We start from the raw sequence: 19,427 nt of genomic DNA, 5'->3' as shown, positions 1-19,427 counted from the left end.
TCTCCTCAACACTAAAAAACAGGAGTGAAAAATGGCCTCTATCTCAAAGAACTGATGATGTGTGAGACAGTGTGCGTAAAGAACTCTACACGTGCCCAGTATACAATGAAAAGACTCCCAAGCTGTTTAGCTATATTGAATCACAGCACCAGTACCACCACTACAGGCTGTGTCCAGGGTGGGGAGAGGGTGCGGGGAGATATAGTGTGCAGGTACCGTGAGTCCACTTCTCTGGGGCCTTCCCTGTTCTCCCTGCAGCCAACATCACATTCTGTCCTGCATTTTTGAAAAGTTGAGTTGACTTCACTTTTTAAACTTCACTGCTCAAGTATGTGAGATTTCTAATCTCAAAACAGATGACAGGCGATTAGACACAGAGCTCTGGGAACTGGGATACAGACTCCAACGGTGCAGCCAAGAGAACTACAGATCCCTGTTTCCCACTTATCCCAACATCAAGAAGTGAGCATGGGCTTGATTTTTAGTTGAAGGCTCTGGAGACAAACTGGGGCCCTTTCTTAGGCTGGGAATCTTGTTTCACTTTTGGATCTCAAAAACTGCTGACCCACCAGAGGTGTCCAGGCCACTGTGTCTATCTCACTGTGCAGTTATTTTAGGATTAAGAGGAAAGGTCGATCCCAGTGGCTCAGGAGGCTGAGGCAGGAGGATGATGACTTCAAAGCCAGCTTCAGCAAAAACTTGGCACTAAACAACTCAGTGAGACCCTGTCTCTAAATAAAATACAAAATAGGGCTGGGGATATGGGTCAGGGGTTGAGTGCCCCTTAGTTCAATCCCTAGTACCACCACCTGTCCCAAAAGAGAGGAAAGGTCAAAACCTTCATTTCTCAAGGAGTTTTCTTATCAGGGGCCTGGGGACCTGGGAGGAGATGCAGGGCCCTGGAAGGCTTGCATAAACTCTTCAATTGCAGTTAGATTCCAGCAGGACACATTAACTCTGAGTCCTCAAAGATGTTTATCCCCGCTGATACGTTGTTCTCTTGTCTCTAGATCCCAGGTAAGCTGCCTCCTCCCTTAGATGATTCCCTCCCACTAAGCATTCCGCAAAGCCTGCTTAAAGACAAGGAGGGCTAATTTTATGTGTCTGCTAGGCTAGGCCATGATGCTCAGACATTTTGGTCAAGCACTAGTCTAGATGTTTCTATAAAGTTACTTTTAAAATGAGCTTAACATACTAGATATTGAACACAGGGAAGCTCTACCACTGAAATACATCCTTACCATTTTTATTTTTTATTTTGAGACACTGTCTCACTAAGTTGCTGAGTCTGGCCCTGAACTTGCAACACTTCTGCCTCAGTCTTCTGAGTTGCTGGGATTGTGGGTGTGCACCACCATGCTGGCTCAAATCAGTATACTTTGAATCAAAAAAAGATTACTATCCATGATATGTAGAGGCTTCATCTAATCTGTTGAAGTCGTTAAAAGAAAAAGACTGACATCCTCTCAGGAAGAGGGAGTTCTGTCTCCAGACTGCCTTTGCACTTGAATTTCAATACTAGCTCTTCCCTGGGTCTCCAGCCTGTTGGCTTGCCCTTAAGATTTTGCCAGCCTCCACCATGGCAATTCCTTGAAACCAATCAACCAATCTTTCTCTTTGCACTTACTCTTTTGGTTCTGTTTCTTTACAAAACCTGGACTAATGCTCTGATCCAGCCAGGAACTATTTGGTCATTGTACGCAACAATAAGAAACAGTGTGGCATGCATCTTGGTAAATATCCTTGGGCAGGATAAAAGACCAAATAGGCAAGTAGATTCAATAATTCCAAGGCTTCAAGGAGCCATTCTATATGTGCCAAATACTTTGTAAATACACTCTCCTTTGCTCCTCATCACACACCTGCCATTTAACATACGGAAAACAGAGGCTCAGGAAAGGAATGTGGCGAGCGGTCCCAACTCCTGTCTAAAGGGTTGACTGTAATGCCAGGTCTCCAGAACAGCCCAGCCTGGTGGGGGTTCGTGAAGTCTCAACAGCACTTCAGTTTCTTATCTTGATCTGGGCCCAGGCACCTGTGGTCTTCCTTTGAGTCTTTCAACATGGGCTTACTGTCTCAGGGCCAAAATACTCCCAGCCTCATCTAATGTTTCCTTATAGAGTCACCTCCCCTCAAACTTGGTATTCTCCAGCCTTGCCATCGCAAATCCGCTCACTCAACCTGCCTGCTGGCCCTGGGAAATCAACTGGGAAAGGGATTTGCAACCTGAGGGACCCACATGCTTCAGAGAAAAATAAATCTGGAGCAAGTTTTCTACATGAGAGTTCCACAAAAGGGTGACAGGAAAAGCAGGGGAACCTGGGGGGAGCCTGTGACACTGGGCCCTTTTTTCAAGGTGCATTTATTTTGCAAAGCATTGAGGAGGGAAAGGAGGTGCCTGCAGACTATTGCTCTCCAGTGAAGATTGTGGCCCAGAGAATGCAGGAGGACACTGTGTTCGTCTGCTGTGACAAATACCTGAGAAAAGCATCTTAAAGGAAGAGAAACTTTATGTGGGCTCATGGTTTCAGAGGTTTAGTCTCTGGTTGGCTGGATCCACTGCTTTGGCCTAAGGTGAAGCCACACACCCACAGCAGCAGAGTGGGGAAGAGGAAAGTTGCTCAGCTCACGGCAACAGGGAAGCAGAGGGTGGGGAAGGGACTGAGGCTGACACAGGCCACTAGGGCAAGCCCTCAAGGACCCACCCCCCCAATAAGATTCTACCTCCTGAGACTTCTACTGCCCCCCCATAACACACTCAAATTGAATTCCCTCAATGGATTAATTCACTGATGAGGTCAGATCCTTCATGATCCAATCACTTCCCCAAGTGTCCCCCAAAGCCCCACCTCTGGATATTGCTGCACTGGGGACCAAGCCTTCAACACATGTGCCTCTGGGGGACATTCCAGATCCAAATTATAATAGGCGGCATCACACTGAAATGTCAGCCTGCAAAAGGAAAGAAGTAACAAAAAGGGAGGCCACCTTTTCATCTTTGTGGTGGTGTGGTAAAGGAAACAGCTCAGAATGGAAAAACAATGGGCTTAAAACAATCAAGTACCAATTACATCTTGGACCTTTCTTTTCTTTTTACAGTAAAATGAAAATAATATCATATAAAGCCCATATCATATAAAGTCCCCCACTTTAGACTGGGCATCAAGGGTCCTCCTTGCACATTCCTCTCTCGGGGAATGGCTTCCTTTCCTCAGCCTCTGTTTCCCATATGTTAAAATGGCAGGTGTATAAGAAGAGCAAAGGAGAGTCTGGGAGCTGTACAAGACACACAGCATACAGAAGGGTGAATGCACGCTGGCCCCCACTGTCACCTACCCGTGCAGAGCTACAGGATCCCTGCATGTGTGAGCACCTTTCGGTGAGAGTGGACTCAGGGGTCCCGGGTGTACTAGAGGGGAAACTTCAATAACCAAACGTTGTTCAAATCTTAAGAAGTATCAAACAGTCTGGCCTTGAGAACAAATCACAGCCTGCCTTCTCTTGCCTGTGACACCCCAGGGCACAGCCACTGAAACACTTTTTAAATACCTGTTGACTTGAATCAGATAAAAATGCAGTCTCTGTGGTGTAGAAGAGTGGACCCGAGGTGGAATTTTCTTGGGTGAAACACCCAGGGCCAATCAGAGTAATGCCGAAATTACTGATGCAGGCTTGTGGACATTGTGTACTGAGGAAGAGCCCCAAGAAAGGCAGGGAGTCTGTTCCAACCAGACAGTGTCTAGACGGCGGGCAGGAAAAAGAAGAGCCTTGCTAGGCATGACTACCTCCAGTGGGGCTCTCTAACCCAGTTTAGGGGCGTGGGTGGAATGTGTAGTGTTTTTCTTTTTTTAAATATTTATTCTTAAGTGTTAGGTGGATACAATATCTTCATTTTACAATTATGTGGTGCTGAGGATCGAACCCAGTGCCTCGTGCATGCTAGGCGAGTGCTCTACCACTGAGCCACAACATCAGCCCTGCATGTAGTGTTCTTATTTCCCATATGTCTATCAGTTCTGGTCCTATTTCAACCCTCACTCCAAGGAGAGGTCTCACCAGCTTCTTACCAACAGGGACCTGGGGATGAGCCATGGTGGGAGAGAATTAAATATATCAAGCACTTCTCTTCTGCACTGGACACTCATCATTATTACTAGGATGACCTGGAAGGGTCCAGAGAGCCCCAGGGTCTATACTGCACTCTCTCTGTCACCCCATTTAGTGGTCACTGCAATTTCACACATTAGTATTCTTAACTGCAAGTAAGTACAGCTGGCTTCCCAGAAGGACAGTGAGGACATAAAAGTCTCCACAGGACCTGCATGACCTCCAGTCCTATCCAGGAGTCCCCCTATTTTGTCTCTGCATGTTAACATGTATCACCACTTGACCTGGGGCCCTGGGCTTCTCCAGGACAAGAACTGGAAACTGTGAGACAGGGTTTCCCTAAATCCCTAGAGTCATGTTCCATAGGCTGCCACTTACTATGCTTGAACAGCTACTCAGCCCTGATGGACCAGCGGCCTGGAGGCCTGAGACAATCTGGAGGGCACTGTCTAGGTACGGACGAGCAAGAGAGAAAGCTGGAAAAGCACAGGGTGCTGAGGACAAATGAGTGCCATTTCCAGCCAGGCGCTATACAGGTTGGAACTGGGAACAAATCTCTTCAGGGTCCTCCATGCTGTCTAACTGGCCCCATGGCAGGATGGGTTTTACATAAAAAGTTTCTTTTACCCCACAGCATGGCTATTCCTGGGGCCTCTGTAACGGCTTCTGATTTGACCCTAGCCCCTGCTACCTTGAATCTCCAACCTCTTCCCAGCATCATTCTCAAAATAATATCCCCACCCACGTGTTCAATGCCACTGGGCTTGATTTTGGTCAGAGGATCCTTGCTTATCCTTCAAGGCTCAGCTCACAAGTCCCGGAGATGCGGCAATTGCTGTTGGTGGTGATCAAGGTGGATGTTATTACATGAGCATCTACCATGTGCTTAGTTCATGCCCAGGGCACAGTCCCCTGCATGATCTCACAGAAGCCTCAAAACAACCTTGTGAGATGGTGTGGTAAAGGAAACAGCTCAGAATGGCAGAACCAGCCCTACATCCAGGTCTGACTCCACAGCCCACTCTTCCCCTACCCACTTCCTCTCTCATGGGTGGGAGGGGGTCTTCACATCCTAGTGGAGTTTTTAGCTTCCTCAGTTCATCATCTTACACTGATCCATGCTGGCTGCCACGTGCCCTTCCTTCTACAGCACTGGGACCTTGGCAACTCTGACGTGCTCATTTCTCTTGGCCTCGGGATCCTTAGCACAGTCCCTAGCATTTGACAAATTCAAAGTCCATTTGAAATGGGATTTGACTGCCTTGCACCTGGAGCCTCCCCAGAAGATGAGCCAAAGGAAGGACTTCCAGCTCGCCATTTAGGACAGCCTGTGCTTTGGACAGTTGTGGGACCAGGAGGATGGCGCTAAAGGCAGGAGGTCCGCCAGGGAGTGGCCCCCTTAGGAAAGGCCTGAGGATGACATCCTTCTCCCAAAGCACCCACTTTCCTTCCCATCTCCTATTCCTTCCCCATCAGATGCAACAGAGAGGTGGGCAGGGACTCGACCCTCCAGCTAAGCTAGGAAATTCCCAAGAAGTAGGAGCCTAAGCCTAGTTTCCTGAGAAAATAAGACCCCCCCCCCCCAATCTCTATTTTTCTTTCTTCCCTATAAATCACTAGGCCAACATTTGCTACTAGATGTGAGTGGCAGTCTGGGCTGCCTGTGTCAAAGTCATACCATCCTTCATTTCTCCACTGGGTCTTCTCCAGTAAATGTGGTTTTAATCTGGTTCTCTGCCTGCCAAACCTACCCAACCGTGAACACAGGAGGCTTGGTACACTGGGGAATTTCTCCTCTCCCAGTATGTGGGTAGCTTGATTCTTCTTTCTTCTCTGGTAAGACTGCCTAACCAGCTCTGATAAGGGGTAATAGATTCTCCACACTCAGTAAGTCAGGTGGATCCACCTTGGATGGGAGAGGCGTGCATAGTCCATGCTGCTCCAGCCACCAGGGTTGACTTGACACTGGCAGCCAGAGCCATCCCTCAGCCGAACCACCCACACCGATGGCATCCCAGCCATGTAGGGAAAGCTATCACTTGTTCCACAACCCTGGGGGAAATCAATCCCGCTCCCTTCATGACTCTGAGCTTGCTGACTCTATTCAGAGAGCTACTCAGGAGAACAGGGTCATTGTACGTGCTCAGATATTTAACACCAAGGAAAGGATTAGACAGCGAAAGTACGGTTTCTGAGAATTCATGCAGCATGAGGCCTGTCTCTGGGGAAGCACTGAGGGGAGAGGAGAGGAATGGAAGCACTGCCAGAGGGGACTGGCCCAACCCCATCGCCAACCTAGTGGACTACCTGGGCCTGCACCTTCATCTTGGAGCCTCACTGGACCTTTGATGTCTCCAAGTATAAGGGGATAGTTGCGCACTAGGAGCAAGTGACTTGCTATGACATGATAAGAAATATAATTTGGTTCCTGCCCTGGTTCCTGCATAGGGCCACTAAACCCTAGGAATTTCCAGAGAGATGGGGTGGGAGTGGTGATGTCCTTGTTATTATAACTTGAGTTTTTGCTGCCCCATTGACCCTTGGAGGATGGGAGCTGGTGGCCAGAGGAATCCAAGCAGAGAGGGCCTAGGACTGATTTAATCAAGAATGGCTGGTGACTGGCTCTGTCACACCTGCAAAACGGGACCTCACAAAACCCCTAAACTATGCAGTGCAGACAGTTTCTGGGTTGGTCATCATACAGAGGTGCCAGAAGCAGGGTGTCCACAGAAACTCCCTGCACCCTCATACCTTGCCCTATGTACATTTCATCTGGCTGCTCCCTTGAAGCCTCTTTGATATGCCTAATAATAAACTATCAATAATAAGTAAAGTGTTCCCCTGAGTTCTGTGAGCCATCACAGTGAATTACTGAGCCTGGGGAAGGAGATATGGGGACCCTCAACTTGTAGACACATGGGACAGAAGTGTGGGTAACGTGGGGATCCGCTAATGGCACCAGAGGTAGGGCGTGGCAGTCTTGTGGGGCAGTGCCCTTAGCCTGTGGGGTCGATGGCAACTCTAGGTAGATAGTGTCAGAGCTGAATTGAACCATGAGCCACCCTTCTGGCATAGAAGAATTGGTTGGTGTGGAGCTGGAAAAACGACTCCACAGGTTTAGTGTCCGAGGTGTTGTGACTAGAGAAACTGTCCATCTCTTCCTCAAGGGTCCAGATTGGTCTCATGGAGCTGAGTCTCTACTGCCCGTGGTGGCCAAGCTTTCTAATCCCACCAAGACTGGCCCAGTGGCTGGCTGGCAGCCTGAGCTTCCTGAGCCTTCCGGGAGCCCACAAGCCCAGATCAGTGCAGTGGGATCCGCCCAGAGAAATAGGAACCTATCCTTTTCAAATCAGAGATGGCTGCCACACCCTGATGAAGCTGCCAGGAATCAGGGCCTTTCAGGACAGACTCTCCTCAAACCTTTATCTTGGCCCCAGGGCACATTCCCGGCTTCCTCTCCTATCAGTTTGCCAGGAACAACAGCCTGCCAGAGCGGCTCCTGGTCTGGCCTGGAAGGACAGAGGGAAAGAGTCTCCCCTGCTGTCCTATGCAGCTTGGTGAGGAATACCTCACACATCTGTCCTGTGATGCTCAAGGAAGAAAGGGAAAGCGGACTGGGCCCCTCTGCCTTCCACTAACCTAGTTGGGCAAATGGCTTGAACTGCCCTCGTTTTCCCATGCCACTGACGTCAGGCTCACCAGGGATGGAGAAGGTGCTAAGGTCTGGGCTAATCAGAGGGTAAGACAGGGCCAAGAAGAAGGAAGACTGCATAGCTGGGGCCTCTAGCTCACTCAAAGAGGCCTCAATCTCAGGCATATATCCATCTAGAGAGAGAGAGCTATATCTTATTTAAGGTCAGTTGTAGCTCATCCAACAAGTACCACTGACTGGGCACCGTCAGCCAATAGAGGTATATAAGCGTTGGAGAGGTGTGACCTGAACCTTCAGAGCATGTGACAGGCATGGGTTTGTTCTCTTCTTTCTCTCACATGCATTACACGCACACACATGTACACGGGCATATACACTTAGTAATTCTGATGTGGTGCCACAGTGCTGTCACAGATACTTCACGTATCAGAGGATCCCAGAGAGGAGTTCCCATCTCTGCTCAGATGAAATTAGAGAAGGCTTCAGAGAGGAGGTGACCTGGTAGCAATGAAAGGAACAGCACAGGAATTACACATGAAATTGGTGTTTCAAAGCATGGAACTCCCTGAGTGGGCTGCAAGAGTGTGTCTCCCTCAGATTCCTATATGGCGGCAGCTCTGACCCCAGAGTGATGTCACTAGGAGGTAGGGCCTTTGGGAAGCAATTAAGTTTAGATGAGGTCACAAGGGTAGAGACCCCTAAGATGGGATTAGTGTCTTTGTAAGAAGAGGAAAACACACCAGTGTCCTTTCTCTACCAAGTGAAGCCACAGTAAGAAAGTCACCATCCATAAGTCAGGAGAAGTGCGTTCCCTAGATCCTGGCCCTCTCAGACCTTCCAGCCTCCAGAACTGTGAGAAATAACCTTCTGCAGCCTGGAGGGCAGTCGGGTGGTGTTTTGTCCTAGTAAGCTACCTGAGCCACACCCTGACATATTTACAGAGCAACAGGTGATTCAGCAGAGATGGCTCTTCCACTTCTGGGGAGCCAAGTCTCCCAGCTTGAGTCTGTGATCATATCTGCTGATGGAGTAACCCCTGCCACCAAGTCACCGCTGAAGACCAGAGTGCTCATAACCCTCTTTCCCTTCCACAATGTCAGGCCACATTTGGAATGTAGCTTCCTCAGCCCTGGATGTCACTAGCAGGGAGTCTCAACCCAGTAGCATGATGGCTAATGTTACAAACCAGCAGACAGCAGAGCACTGCACCCTACGCTGGCTGCGAGATGGACGCACGGGGTTGGCAGCTTTCCTCCAAGTGTTCTACAAACAGAACCATGGACTTCCACAGCTGGTGGTGACAAAGTTATATAAGTCCAAGGTCCTGCTGGGCTAGACACCAAGAATAGGCAATACCTACTAGGCTCTGCTCTCTGGGCTTAGAAAATTAACAGGCACTGTCTACCTTCTGGGAGCTCCGAGTTTAATGGAGGACAGACAGACAGAGACACATATATGTTTCTTGAGCATCTTGGACTCTTTGTCAGGGGCTAACTAAGCTCTCTACCTCCAATTTTCAAAGGTTAAGAAGTTGTTCCAGTTCACCTGGCTGAGCCAGGATTAAATCTTAAGTCCCTTCAAACTATGGCCACCAGCCAGTCCTCCTCGAACACTTCACATGCAAAGTAAAAAGCTTACACACCGTCTAGGAAAGGACCAAAGCCATCAGAAGCACACAAGACACAGCTAACTCTGACTGAGGGAGTCTGGGGGACATTGCAGGGGAGGTGTTTTTTGGGGCTCGGTCACGTGGGCTCCTGGGGAAAAGAACCCCAGGCAGAAAGCAGGCCCAGAGCTTTGCAAATGCTGGAGACTGCCTCTGCTGAGCGCGGTGCCCTACAGCAGTGAGAAGGACAGAGCCCAGGGTGTTCCCAAGTGTCTGATGCTTGAGGTAGATACGATCTCCTGGTGTGGCCAGGAGCAACCAAGGGAAGGCAGAGGCCTCTAAGAGCCTCCCATGTTCAGTTATGGAGTCCAGGTTTGTTCCCAAAGGCTCTAGGAAGCCCCTTAAAGGTTCTTATTGGCAGAAAATTTCAGATGTGAAGTTCCAATGGTCATTTTTATCGCCCATGAAGTGATTCATATTTAGACTTTGGAAGACTACGCAACTCAGTGCTCTCTTGGCAAATAAAACCTTTCACAACATATGGACGTGAAGTCTGTCCCTTTAATTTTATTATGTAGCATGTGGCACTCTGAATTTTTAGAATGTGAGTAGAGAACTGACTTGAGATTAGAACTTTTAATAAGAGACATCTTCGTCTGTCATTTTAATTCCTTTTCCAACACAGCCAATACCCAACTTATCAATCTAATAAAAGGAGTGGTGAGATCAGATGATAGCTTGTAAAGTACTTAGACATGCCTGGCATGAACTTAAGTGCAATACAGGGGTTTGATAAACATATACATACAAAGACAAAGAGGCGTTTGCCATCAAGTACTTAGTTAAACTACATGGTGATAAAGTAACTTCTGTCCTTCCTTAGCCAGCACTGAAGGATGCACCCCAGTGAAGAACATAAGCTAGAGATGTCAAGAGGTAGCTGCTACACTGAGCCAAGATACAGTGTCATTTTTAAAAACAACTAGAGTTTTTCTGAATGCACTTGTGGCCAACTTTTGCAAGAACGTTCCTCAAAGAAGACTTGGCACTGATCGATCCACTATTACTCATATATCAAGGCTAAGTTTCCACTAAGCCAAATACCTAAGATGTAAATTTTCATCATTTCATTGTTGCCAAGTGTCTGGATACTTGGGAATGATAGCTAGATCCTGGCTGAAATTTTGTGTCTTCATTAGATATTTGTCATTTATATGACACAATCTCAGGAAGAAGTCTAACTATAGAAGGTTAGAACCATGTTTACACCTGGTATGGTGGCACACACCTGGAATCCCAGTTACTTAGGAGGCTGAGGCAGGCCTGGGCAACTTAGTGAGATGCTGTCTCAAAATTTATTAAGGACTGGGGATATAGTTCAGCAATAGATAGTTCAAATCCCAATACCCGAAATATAATAAAATCAAAATTTAAATAAAAAAAACCCTCACATTTAGTGCTTTAAGGCTTAAGGAAATTAAAGTGACATGCCTAATGACACAAGGCTTGAGTCCTGATCTACCAAATATCTCAGTTTGTTTTTCCCCGATTCCATCAATGGCCTCAGCAATAGCTGACATCAGATTCTGAAGAAGAGAATAAGTGACCAGTTTTTTGATACTTACAACCTTGTCATGTCTATGTACAGAAAAAGACATCAATAGGAAAGACAAGAAGTGACTTGCCTTGAACCCAGCATGTAAAAGCAAAAGCTGACTTTCCCCAGAACATTCACAGATGCACACATGCTTAACAAGTGTCCTAGAATGATACTAGCAGAAGGAGCATTAAGTGTCATCTGGGCTATCCTTATTTTGAAGGTAAATTCCTGCAGTAAAAGGAGCAGGAGAAGAAAAACCAGACCAAAGTTCTCCAATTTCAGTAATTGGGTAGTTTGCTTACATTTCTGCACTTTTATCTAGGCCTTCTCTAAGCACTATCTCACATGCTAAAAATGTAAGCTTTGCAAAGCAGGAACTGAAATGTAAACACTTGGGCTTTTGTAGCAAGGGGAAGGCTCTGGTGTGGGTGGCCAGGGAAACGGGGAGTTTCTCCCTGTGACACCACTAAGAGTTTGGAGTGTCCCAATGTCTCCACCTTGTGGACAGTGCCAAAACTACATCAAAATTAATTCACTGACCAGTTAGGATTAAAAGACTGGTCCAGCAATAAAATGAGGTCTTTGTTACAGTATTCAAAGGAGTCAAAGTAATTGGGATTTTAGAGTAGTAGAGTGAATTGAGAATTAATAATGATAAAATTCGGGGTTATGCTAGATACCAAAAGTCTTCCAAACAATTATAAAAGATTAAATTGTGTGCAATTCATTTTTATGAACAGGTGTGTATTACTATTCTTCACATTTATGGAAAATTAGGAATGCAAAATATGCTCTAAGTTGACCAGATCACTTCATTTATCAGTGCATCAGCTTTCCCAGCAGTTCCAGATAGCAGAAATTTGTTACATCATTAAGAGTCTGGTTGCTTACATTTTCAAAGATTTTTACTACTACAAAGGAAAGCACCTCTGTTATAGCTTGGAATGTCTAGAATGTAGCCCTAAGGCTCTGGTGTTGAATCCTTGGTCCCCAGCTGGTGGTGCTACTGGCAGGTGGTGGAGACTTCTGGGGGCAGGGCCTACATGGAAGAAGTAAGTCACTAGAGGTGTGTTCTTGAAGGGAATATCTAGTCGCTGGCCTCTTCCTCCCTCTTTTCTTCCTGGCTGCCATAAGGTGAGCAGCTTTGCTCCACCACATGCTCCCCACCATGCTATTCTGCTTCACCACAGGAGTGGAAACAATGGAGCCAAGTCATCTTGGACCACATCTCTGAAACCATAAGCTAAAATAAATCTTTTCTCCTTTAAGTTGACTTATCTCAGGTATTTTGTCACAGCAATGGAAAATTGATTAGCACAACTGCTACGCCTATGCTTCTAATTAAATAAAAGAACAATTTTAGTCATACAGACAGACCTATGCAAAATTTAAAAATTTTTGAAATGAACTCTAGCAGTTGTGCTATTTCAATGCAGCAGTACAGTGCTAGGCAAGAGCGTTCCATGTGGTTAAGAATGATGGACTCTGGGGCCACTGGCCATGGGCTCTGCCTCTTGACAGCTGCATAACCATGGCAAGTTATTGAACTTGCCTTCTTGAACTTCAGTTTCCTCATCTATAAAATGTGGATTATGAGATCATTTACTTCAAAGGACTGCTGTGAGGACAGAGCAAGACAATACATGTACAGCACCCGCACCTTTCTCGGCACATCACAGGGGAGTTGGCTATTATTAAAATTGTGAAAATACTGACTCACCCAGGAGGTTCCTGATCATCATTTTCATGGAAATGAGTAGCATGATTATTATTATTATCCTATTCCTGATTTTCCTTATATGTAATTTTCATCACTAGAACATTTAGAGGTGGAAAAGACCTTGGAGAACTTTTGGACAAGTCCCGTTGATAAATTAAGAAGTCTCAGTCAAGTGAGATAAAGAAACGCACCTTATTTGTGCAGTGATCTCAAAGTGAAGCTACAAACAGGAAGCCAGGCCTCATGCTACACAAAGCTGTGACACGCTCTTCTAAAGGGTCCTTAGTAATCTCTCATCACTATCCTTAACTTTACACATGAACCAATCAAGAAACAGGGCAGTTAGGGTTTGTTCCTTCGTTCACCGGCCCATGGGCTCATTAATTCAGCTTTATTTATAAGCTCCTATTGTGTCATTGCAGAAGTGATTCCGTGGTGAAGAAGCTAAGGCAATACTCCAGCTTCATGGTGCAACAGGTTGCAAGTACCAGAGGGCAGGGAAACAATAAGGTTAGCACCCAACACAGGGTGACAGAGGTAACTGGCGCAGGGGCAGGACAGGTCAAAAAGGACCCATTCACAGAGGTGTCAACTGAGCAGCAAGTGGAACTAGCCAGGCAGAGATCTGGAAGCAGAATCCAGGACCAGAAATGAGCGCAAAGGCTGTTTTTTGGAAGATGGAAGAATGGAAGGGGCAGCAGCAGGGAGAGAGCAAGGTAGGGGAAGATGGGTTAGGTTGGAGAGGCAGCTAGGGCCGGGTCTCTCTGGACTGGGTAGGCCATGCTAAAAGGTGGGGACGCAGCTCAGTGCAAGGTTTGTTTAAGGGACCGAGGTGGCAGGTTTGTTTTCCAGTGTCACTCTGGCAGCTGGTGGGGACTTGAGAGTTACTAGCCAAATCTGTCTACCCAGGTGTTCTGACCTAGCCCAGCAGTGTCCCTGCCATGCCACGCAGCCTCCAACACAGACGGCAGAAACCGAGGCAGCCAGAGTGGTCTGCTCCAAACTGAAGTAAAGGCTGTGCAAGAGGGAAAGCAGGGGCCAAGGCTTCTCCCGCTTGGCTAAACGACAGACAGGAGCCCAGGCACTCACTCACCCGCTGGTGATATCGTCAGCTCGGATGTTCTTGCTGAGGACGTCCCCATCACTCATGTAGCCAGGGGCATCCATGCTGATGCCCTCCAGGTCCACCTCATCTCCTGCCTTGTCTGACACATCCACGTGGCAGATGCTGCTGCCCCTGGAGGCCAGCTGCCGCCTCAGGGGGGCGGAGTACACATAGCGGCCTGACTCGGTGCTGATGAACCGGCTGGCGTTGGCTCGAGGTGGGTACCCGTTGCCCAAGGAGGGGGCATCTCCTGCCTGAAGCCGAGGACTGGACTGGCCAAGTCTCCAGGACAGAGGGGTGGGCCTCCCCGTCAAGCTGAGAATGCTACGGCCACTTATCTCTGTGGTGACGTTGGTATCGAACGTGGTTTCCAATGTGCTAAAAACGTGAAAACAACAAGGGTTAGACCCTAACATGCCTAGGATCCTCTGTGGTTTGTTCGTGCTTTAATTTTTTTTTAGAATCATAAAGACTTCCTTCTATATAAAGTATATAAGAGGCACCAGGTACCATGAAGTGTATTTCCTCCGCTAAAGATGGTGAAAAGGGGAAGTTGCACGTCTATGCAATGATCTAAAGGGCCAGGAGACCTTTTCCCTGATGAAAAGTATAGCATCCTGTCCCAATGACTTTAATTAAACTACCGGAATATTCTTTCCGATTCAGGAAAGGAAATGGAGAATGCTGAACCAACAAAGATGCAGCCTAAAGGTTCCTGACTGCCCTTTCATTTGAGAATTGCTGCTCTTTTTCTTTAGGGAAGGATGCACCAGTCTATCTGAAGTTCCTAATGCCATATCTCACATCCTTAGTCCCTCCCAGCTGAAGAGAGGGTACTGCTCTCATCCTCTAACCCTCCAAGGTCCATTTCCCCCAGATCTCTGCTTCTCCTATTCTTTGTACTTTTTGACCCAAAAGACTGGCCAGTGCCAGGGCTAATAAATCATGTCACATGGGTGGGAATCTTCCAGGAAACTAAGCTCATCCTTAGGCATCAGAAAGACCCTTTATGCTCCATCGTCATCGGAGCCCTGCATGCTCTGTGCGTGATCAAGCAGATCATCTGTATCTCCTTAGAATAGCAGTCAGCTGTCCTAAGTGGGCACGGAGTGAGATTCTATCTTGCAGAGAAAAAAAACCATTGGAGCTTTTTCTCCTGTCATAATTATATCCTCGTTCAAGCCCATAGATCCATCAAAACTAATGCTGCATCAACATTAAGTCAGTGTCAGTGATTATGGTGGGAAAAGGGAAAGGTTTTGTATCTAATCATAGAGTCACAGGACCTAGCATCTGGCTGCATGTCTTTTAAATACCCAAGGGCTTAAGAGGCGCCACCCCAAAGCCCCCAAGTTCATTTGGAAGAACCTGTTTGGCTCCTGGAGCTGTTTTTGCACCTCCCTACCCCAATCCTGGAAGTGGCCTGACTTTCTGCATATTGAACCCCTTGGTGCTACTGAAGACAGAGCCCATGGCGTTAAATCCCATCTGCAAAATTGCTGGCTGGGGGAAGCCTGATGTCTCCTCCCTACACCCAATTATCAAAGAAAAAAAAAAAAAAGAAAGTAAAAGAAAAACTGCAACTAGAGAAGCAATAGAGACTTCAGAGTTCAGCAGGGGAAACTGACTTCTCTTTGATTTTTTTTTTTTTTTTTTTTTTTTTTGCAGGGCTGGGAATTGAACCCAGGGCCTCGAACATACTAGGCAAGCACTTTACCACTGAGCTGCACCCCCATCCTTCTCTTTGATTTTCAAAGCCAAACACAAACTGTAAAACCTCCTTGTGCCAAAATCACAAAGGACTTCCCAGGTGGTGCCCTCTTCAACTTCTTGCTGCGCAAAGAAAACAACCTGATAAGTGTTTCCAACGTAATTCGTCCAACTAAATCATAGTTAACACGATCACAGGTCGTTATCAGCACTTCCTTACATGCCTGATGATGCACGTGCATGACCAACAATATCGCGGGCTGTTGGATATCAGAAAACTGGGGAGGGATTCAAGTTATTCAACTTATCACAAAGGTCAGGCTCAGTTCACCTGCTCGTTTTAACTAGAGGATATAATTGTGGGAAATGTGAGTAAAGAGAAGTTGAAATAGAGCTGCTCCACAATGTCCTCCATGGAAAGGATTTAATACCTTTCCACTTTGGAGGAGGAATCTCTCTTTTTGCTCCCTCTCCTTCCCTTCAGTGTGTTGTCTGGCCTTCTCTCTGCTAGCATATTTGGGGAGCCAGCTTACTTCTTCCACTACTAACTAAATCACTTTTCAGATGGCAGTGAAAATCAACCTCCCAGCTAGTTCCACAAACCATCTCTAACTGCAGTTACCTGTGTGTAACCTGAGTTCCCCGTAAACTGGACATGGTTTCCTCCAAATTCTGCCGTAGGTCAGCAATGTTCTTCACTGTCCGCAGCCGCCGAGCCTCAGGATCTTCTGCTGGAAAGATGAAAGTTAAGATTAGTTTAAATTTTAGCCAGCCCTGGTGGTGCACACCTGTCATCCCAGCAACTCGGGGGGCGGAGGCAGGAGGATCACAAGTTCAAGGACAGCCTCAGCAACTTAGCAAAATAAAGAATAAAAAGGGCTGAGGATTTATAGCTCAGTGTTAAAGCACTCCTGGGTTATCCCTAGTATTACCCTCCAAAAGCAGTGTAACTTTTTGATTGACTGTAAAGTTCACGAAAGCAATAAGCAAATATATTTGTGACTATAGCCAGGTTTCAGCTATTGGTGCTAAATAAGGATTTGAAAGTGGATGACTGACTGAACATACGCCCAGAGGAGGCTGTTAAATTCATGGAGATTCCTCCTCCAGGTTCCTCTGGAAGTCAATCAAATTCAACTTGAGGAAAATGCAAAGCGCCTTAGTTGGAGATGTAAACATACTTTTGCAGGGTCTCTAATGAAGACAGGTCAGTCTTTTTCAGTCATTTTCTGCCCTTCAAAAGTGTGTGAGGCACTGTTCTCTCACCTATTGGTGATATTCACATCTGTCTTCCAGCTCAGCTTTACAAAAAGAGCTCACAGTGGCTCAAGGACCTGCACTTGTTAACCACAAATGATTCTACAGACAGGTTTGCTTTCTCCCTTGTCAGATGTACTGTGGCACCTCAGATTCTACCTCCCCTGCTTACTGGCTGCATGATCAGCTGTGGGAAAGATGCTGGTCTTCTCCTTCTTTCTGATTCCATCTTCCTAAAATGAGCATAGTAATAGTACTGACCGCATAGGGCAGCTGGGGAAGCAAACCAGGCTAAGATCCTGAGGTCCCTTTGCATAGTGCAACACATCCAGCTAGTGATGTAGAGCAGGGAGCCACCAAGAAACAGTTGGGCTTCTCTTTGGCAGAACCACAGACTTCCATTCTCTGGGCAACATTTCCATGAGACACTTGGCCAAGCAGAGTTCAGGCTCATACTAACATGAAATAAGAAACACGCTACCCACAAGCTAGGAAGAGATGTGCCTCTCAGCACAGCCCTGTTTCAGGTTCTCTGGCTACACCGTTGCATTCAGCCTCCCAAGGGGATGAGAAGAAGGAGAATAACTATAATCCTGATTAAAGGGATCGAACATTTTCCTCCTCAGAGTAAATTCAGGGAGGGCTGAAAAGCCTGGGAAACCAAATCAAGGGTCCTGCAAAGCCTATGACTATTTTCAAGGGTTGAGCAACATTTTAAAAGAACTCCTCCTAAAGAACACAGTATATGTTGGCAGCAGCAAGTGGGATTTTCATTAGATGCCAAGTAGAAGTTCCAGTAACTATCACTAATAGGGCAACGGGGCATCTAAGATATACTGCAGAATTAGGCTTCTCTTCTGATAAAAACAACTTCCTCAGGTTGTTCTCGGCATGATAGTGCTAGGGGTCTAGAGAATGGAGAAAAGGACAGCCACTGGGCTTTTATGGAGGAAATTCACTACAGTCAACTCTCTAATCTTAAAAGTACAACTGTTTTCAATTATCTGCCCCCTTTTAACCCAGAGGAATTGAAAAAGCATTTTTTTCTTATCTGAACAGTGCTCGGATTTCCCACACAAGTCTTTAAACCACACATATATATACACATATGTTTTTAAAAGAAGGCAGTGGTAAAGGTCAATTTTACCCCCTTGTGGCCTTGAACAAATATCACTGCATGTATCTCCTGGGTCTCCAATTAAATCTCTCTTATTGCCAGTTTGGCTACATCATATCTGTGTAAAACTACCAAAAAGATACTGATCCTTTGGACAGGTCTAGGCCCTTCAGTGATCATTTATTGGGAAGTCTAGGCACAAAAGTTTTCAAATCAAGTCCAGTAATTAATACCCAAGAAGTATACTTACTTACCCACACCTTGATTAATGACACAGTTGCTTGTCTTAATTCTCCTTTAGAAATTCAAAGATTTGGGCTCGGTACTTGCCTATCTATCATGTGTGAGGCTCTGGGTTCTACAAGAAGGAAAAAAGGAAGGAAGGAAAGAAGGAATTCAAAGATCTCTGAGCTGGAGATGGTGTTTCACCTTTACTTTTGGTAATCCCCATGCAAATATATAGATGCCTAAGAAATATTTATTGCCTAAAAAATGCTTGGTCAGCGTAGGAAGAGAAAGCATGGGCTTTGCATTCCCATGAAGATGTGAATCATGGCCCTGTTTTTATTACTCACTTGAACTTGAACAAGGCACTTAGTCTTTCAATTTCACCTGCAAAATGAAGTTAAAAACCCATTTATCTAGGGGCTGGGGATGTGGCTCAAGTGGTGGTGCGCTCGCCTGGCATGCATGCAGCCCGGGTTCGATCCTCAGCACCACATACAAACAAAGATGTTGTGTCCGCCGAGAACTAAAAAATAAATATTAAAATTCTCTCTCTCTCACAAAAAAAAAAAAAAAAAACCATTTATCTAGAAGGGATTTGTACAAGAATCTGATGACACAGAACATATGCTATAACCCCCGTAAAAGGAGAGCTCAGCAAATGTGCATGTCCTACTTCCCTCTTGGGGGTCCTGCAGGAGATGCTTGCTCCCCTCAGAGGCCCACTCTAGGGCAGATGGCCAGGGTCAGGTAGAAACACAGTGATCCACGAGGTGTACCTTGGAGACCACATCCTGTGTGGCCCACTATGCCTCCTCAGATACTAGCTGAAAAGTCAGACTTTCCCACCAACTCACAACTTACAACAAAAGTCAAAACACAACCAAGCTCTGGTGGACATTGTGGGACCCTTTCAGCTCCTAGAGAGAGCTTAAAAACTAAGTTAGCTATGCCATGTCTACACACAGCTCAGAGAAAGCTCACCCTCAAGCCACAGGCTGTGACAGAGAGAGCCCCATGTTCTGACCCTTCATGACCGAGATTGTAGGATGTCACAGTGTTAGAAAAAGAAGATGAAGGAACCTGGGATGTTGAACTGGAAGAGCATAAGGGGCACGCTGAAGCATAGAAAATGATGGCAACTGTCTACGGGCTGCAGGAGGTTGAATGATATCCAGGGAAGAGAAATAGAAGGATAAAGAACTCCATTTTTTTTAGGTTAAAAAAAAAGAGAGAGAGAGAGAGGAAGAACCTTTGTGTCACAAAAAAAAAAAAAAAAAAAAAAAAAAAATTGAGTCAAAGCTGAAAGAGAACCTGTCAGGAAGCTT

The 19,427-nt window shown here is 46.3% G+C and overlaps 1 protein-coding gene across 2 annotated transcripts in view; it reads right to left on the bottom strand.

Annotated features, from left to right (window-relative positions):
• The window catches only part of Nav2 (neuron navigator 2), a 260,239-nt gene that overhangs the window by 142,065 nt on the left and 98,747 nt on the right, over positions 1-19,427 (bottom strand). For both annotated transcript variants that reach the window (XR_013090419.1, XM_076846985.1), the window contains exons 8-9: positions 16,123-16,231; positions 13,779-14,168 (exon numbers count right to left, since the gene is read on the bottom strand). Coding sequence is in view for 1 of the 2 variants with exons in the window: in XM_076846985.1 (XP_076703100.1) it covers positions 13,779-14,168; positions 16,123-16,231 (499 nt within the window). In the remaining variant the exon portion in view is untranslated. The remainder of the gene's footprint in view (positions 1-13,778; positions 14,169-16,122; positions 16,232-19,427) is intronic.

The sequence above is a fragment of the Callospermophilus lateralis genome, chromosome 2 (assembly GCF_048772815.1).
Source record: "Callospermophilus lateralis isolate mCalLat2 chromosome 2, mCalLat2.hap1, whole genome shotgun sequence".
In the NCBI taxonomy this organism is placed as follows: domain Eukaryota; kingdom Metazoa; phylum Chordata; class Mammalia; order Rodentia; family Sciuridae; genus Callospermophilus; species Callospermophilus lateralis.
This window is presented reverse-complemented; position numbering and strand designations above follow the sequence as displayed.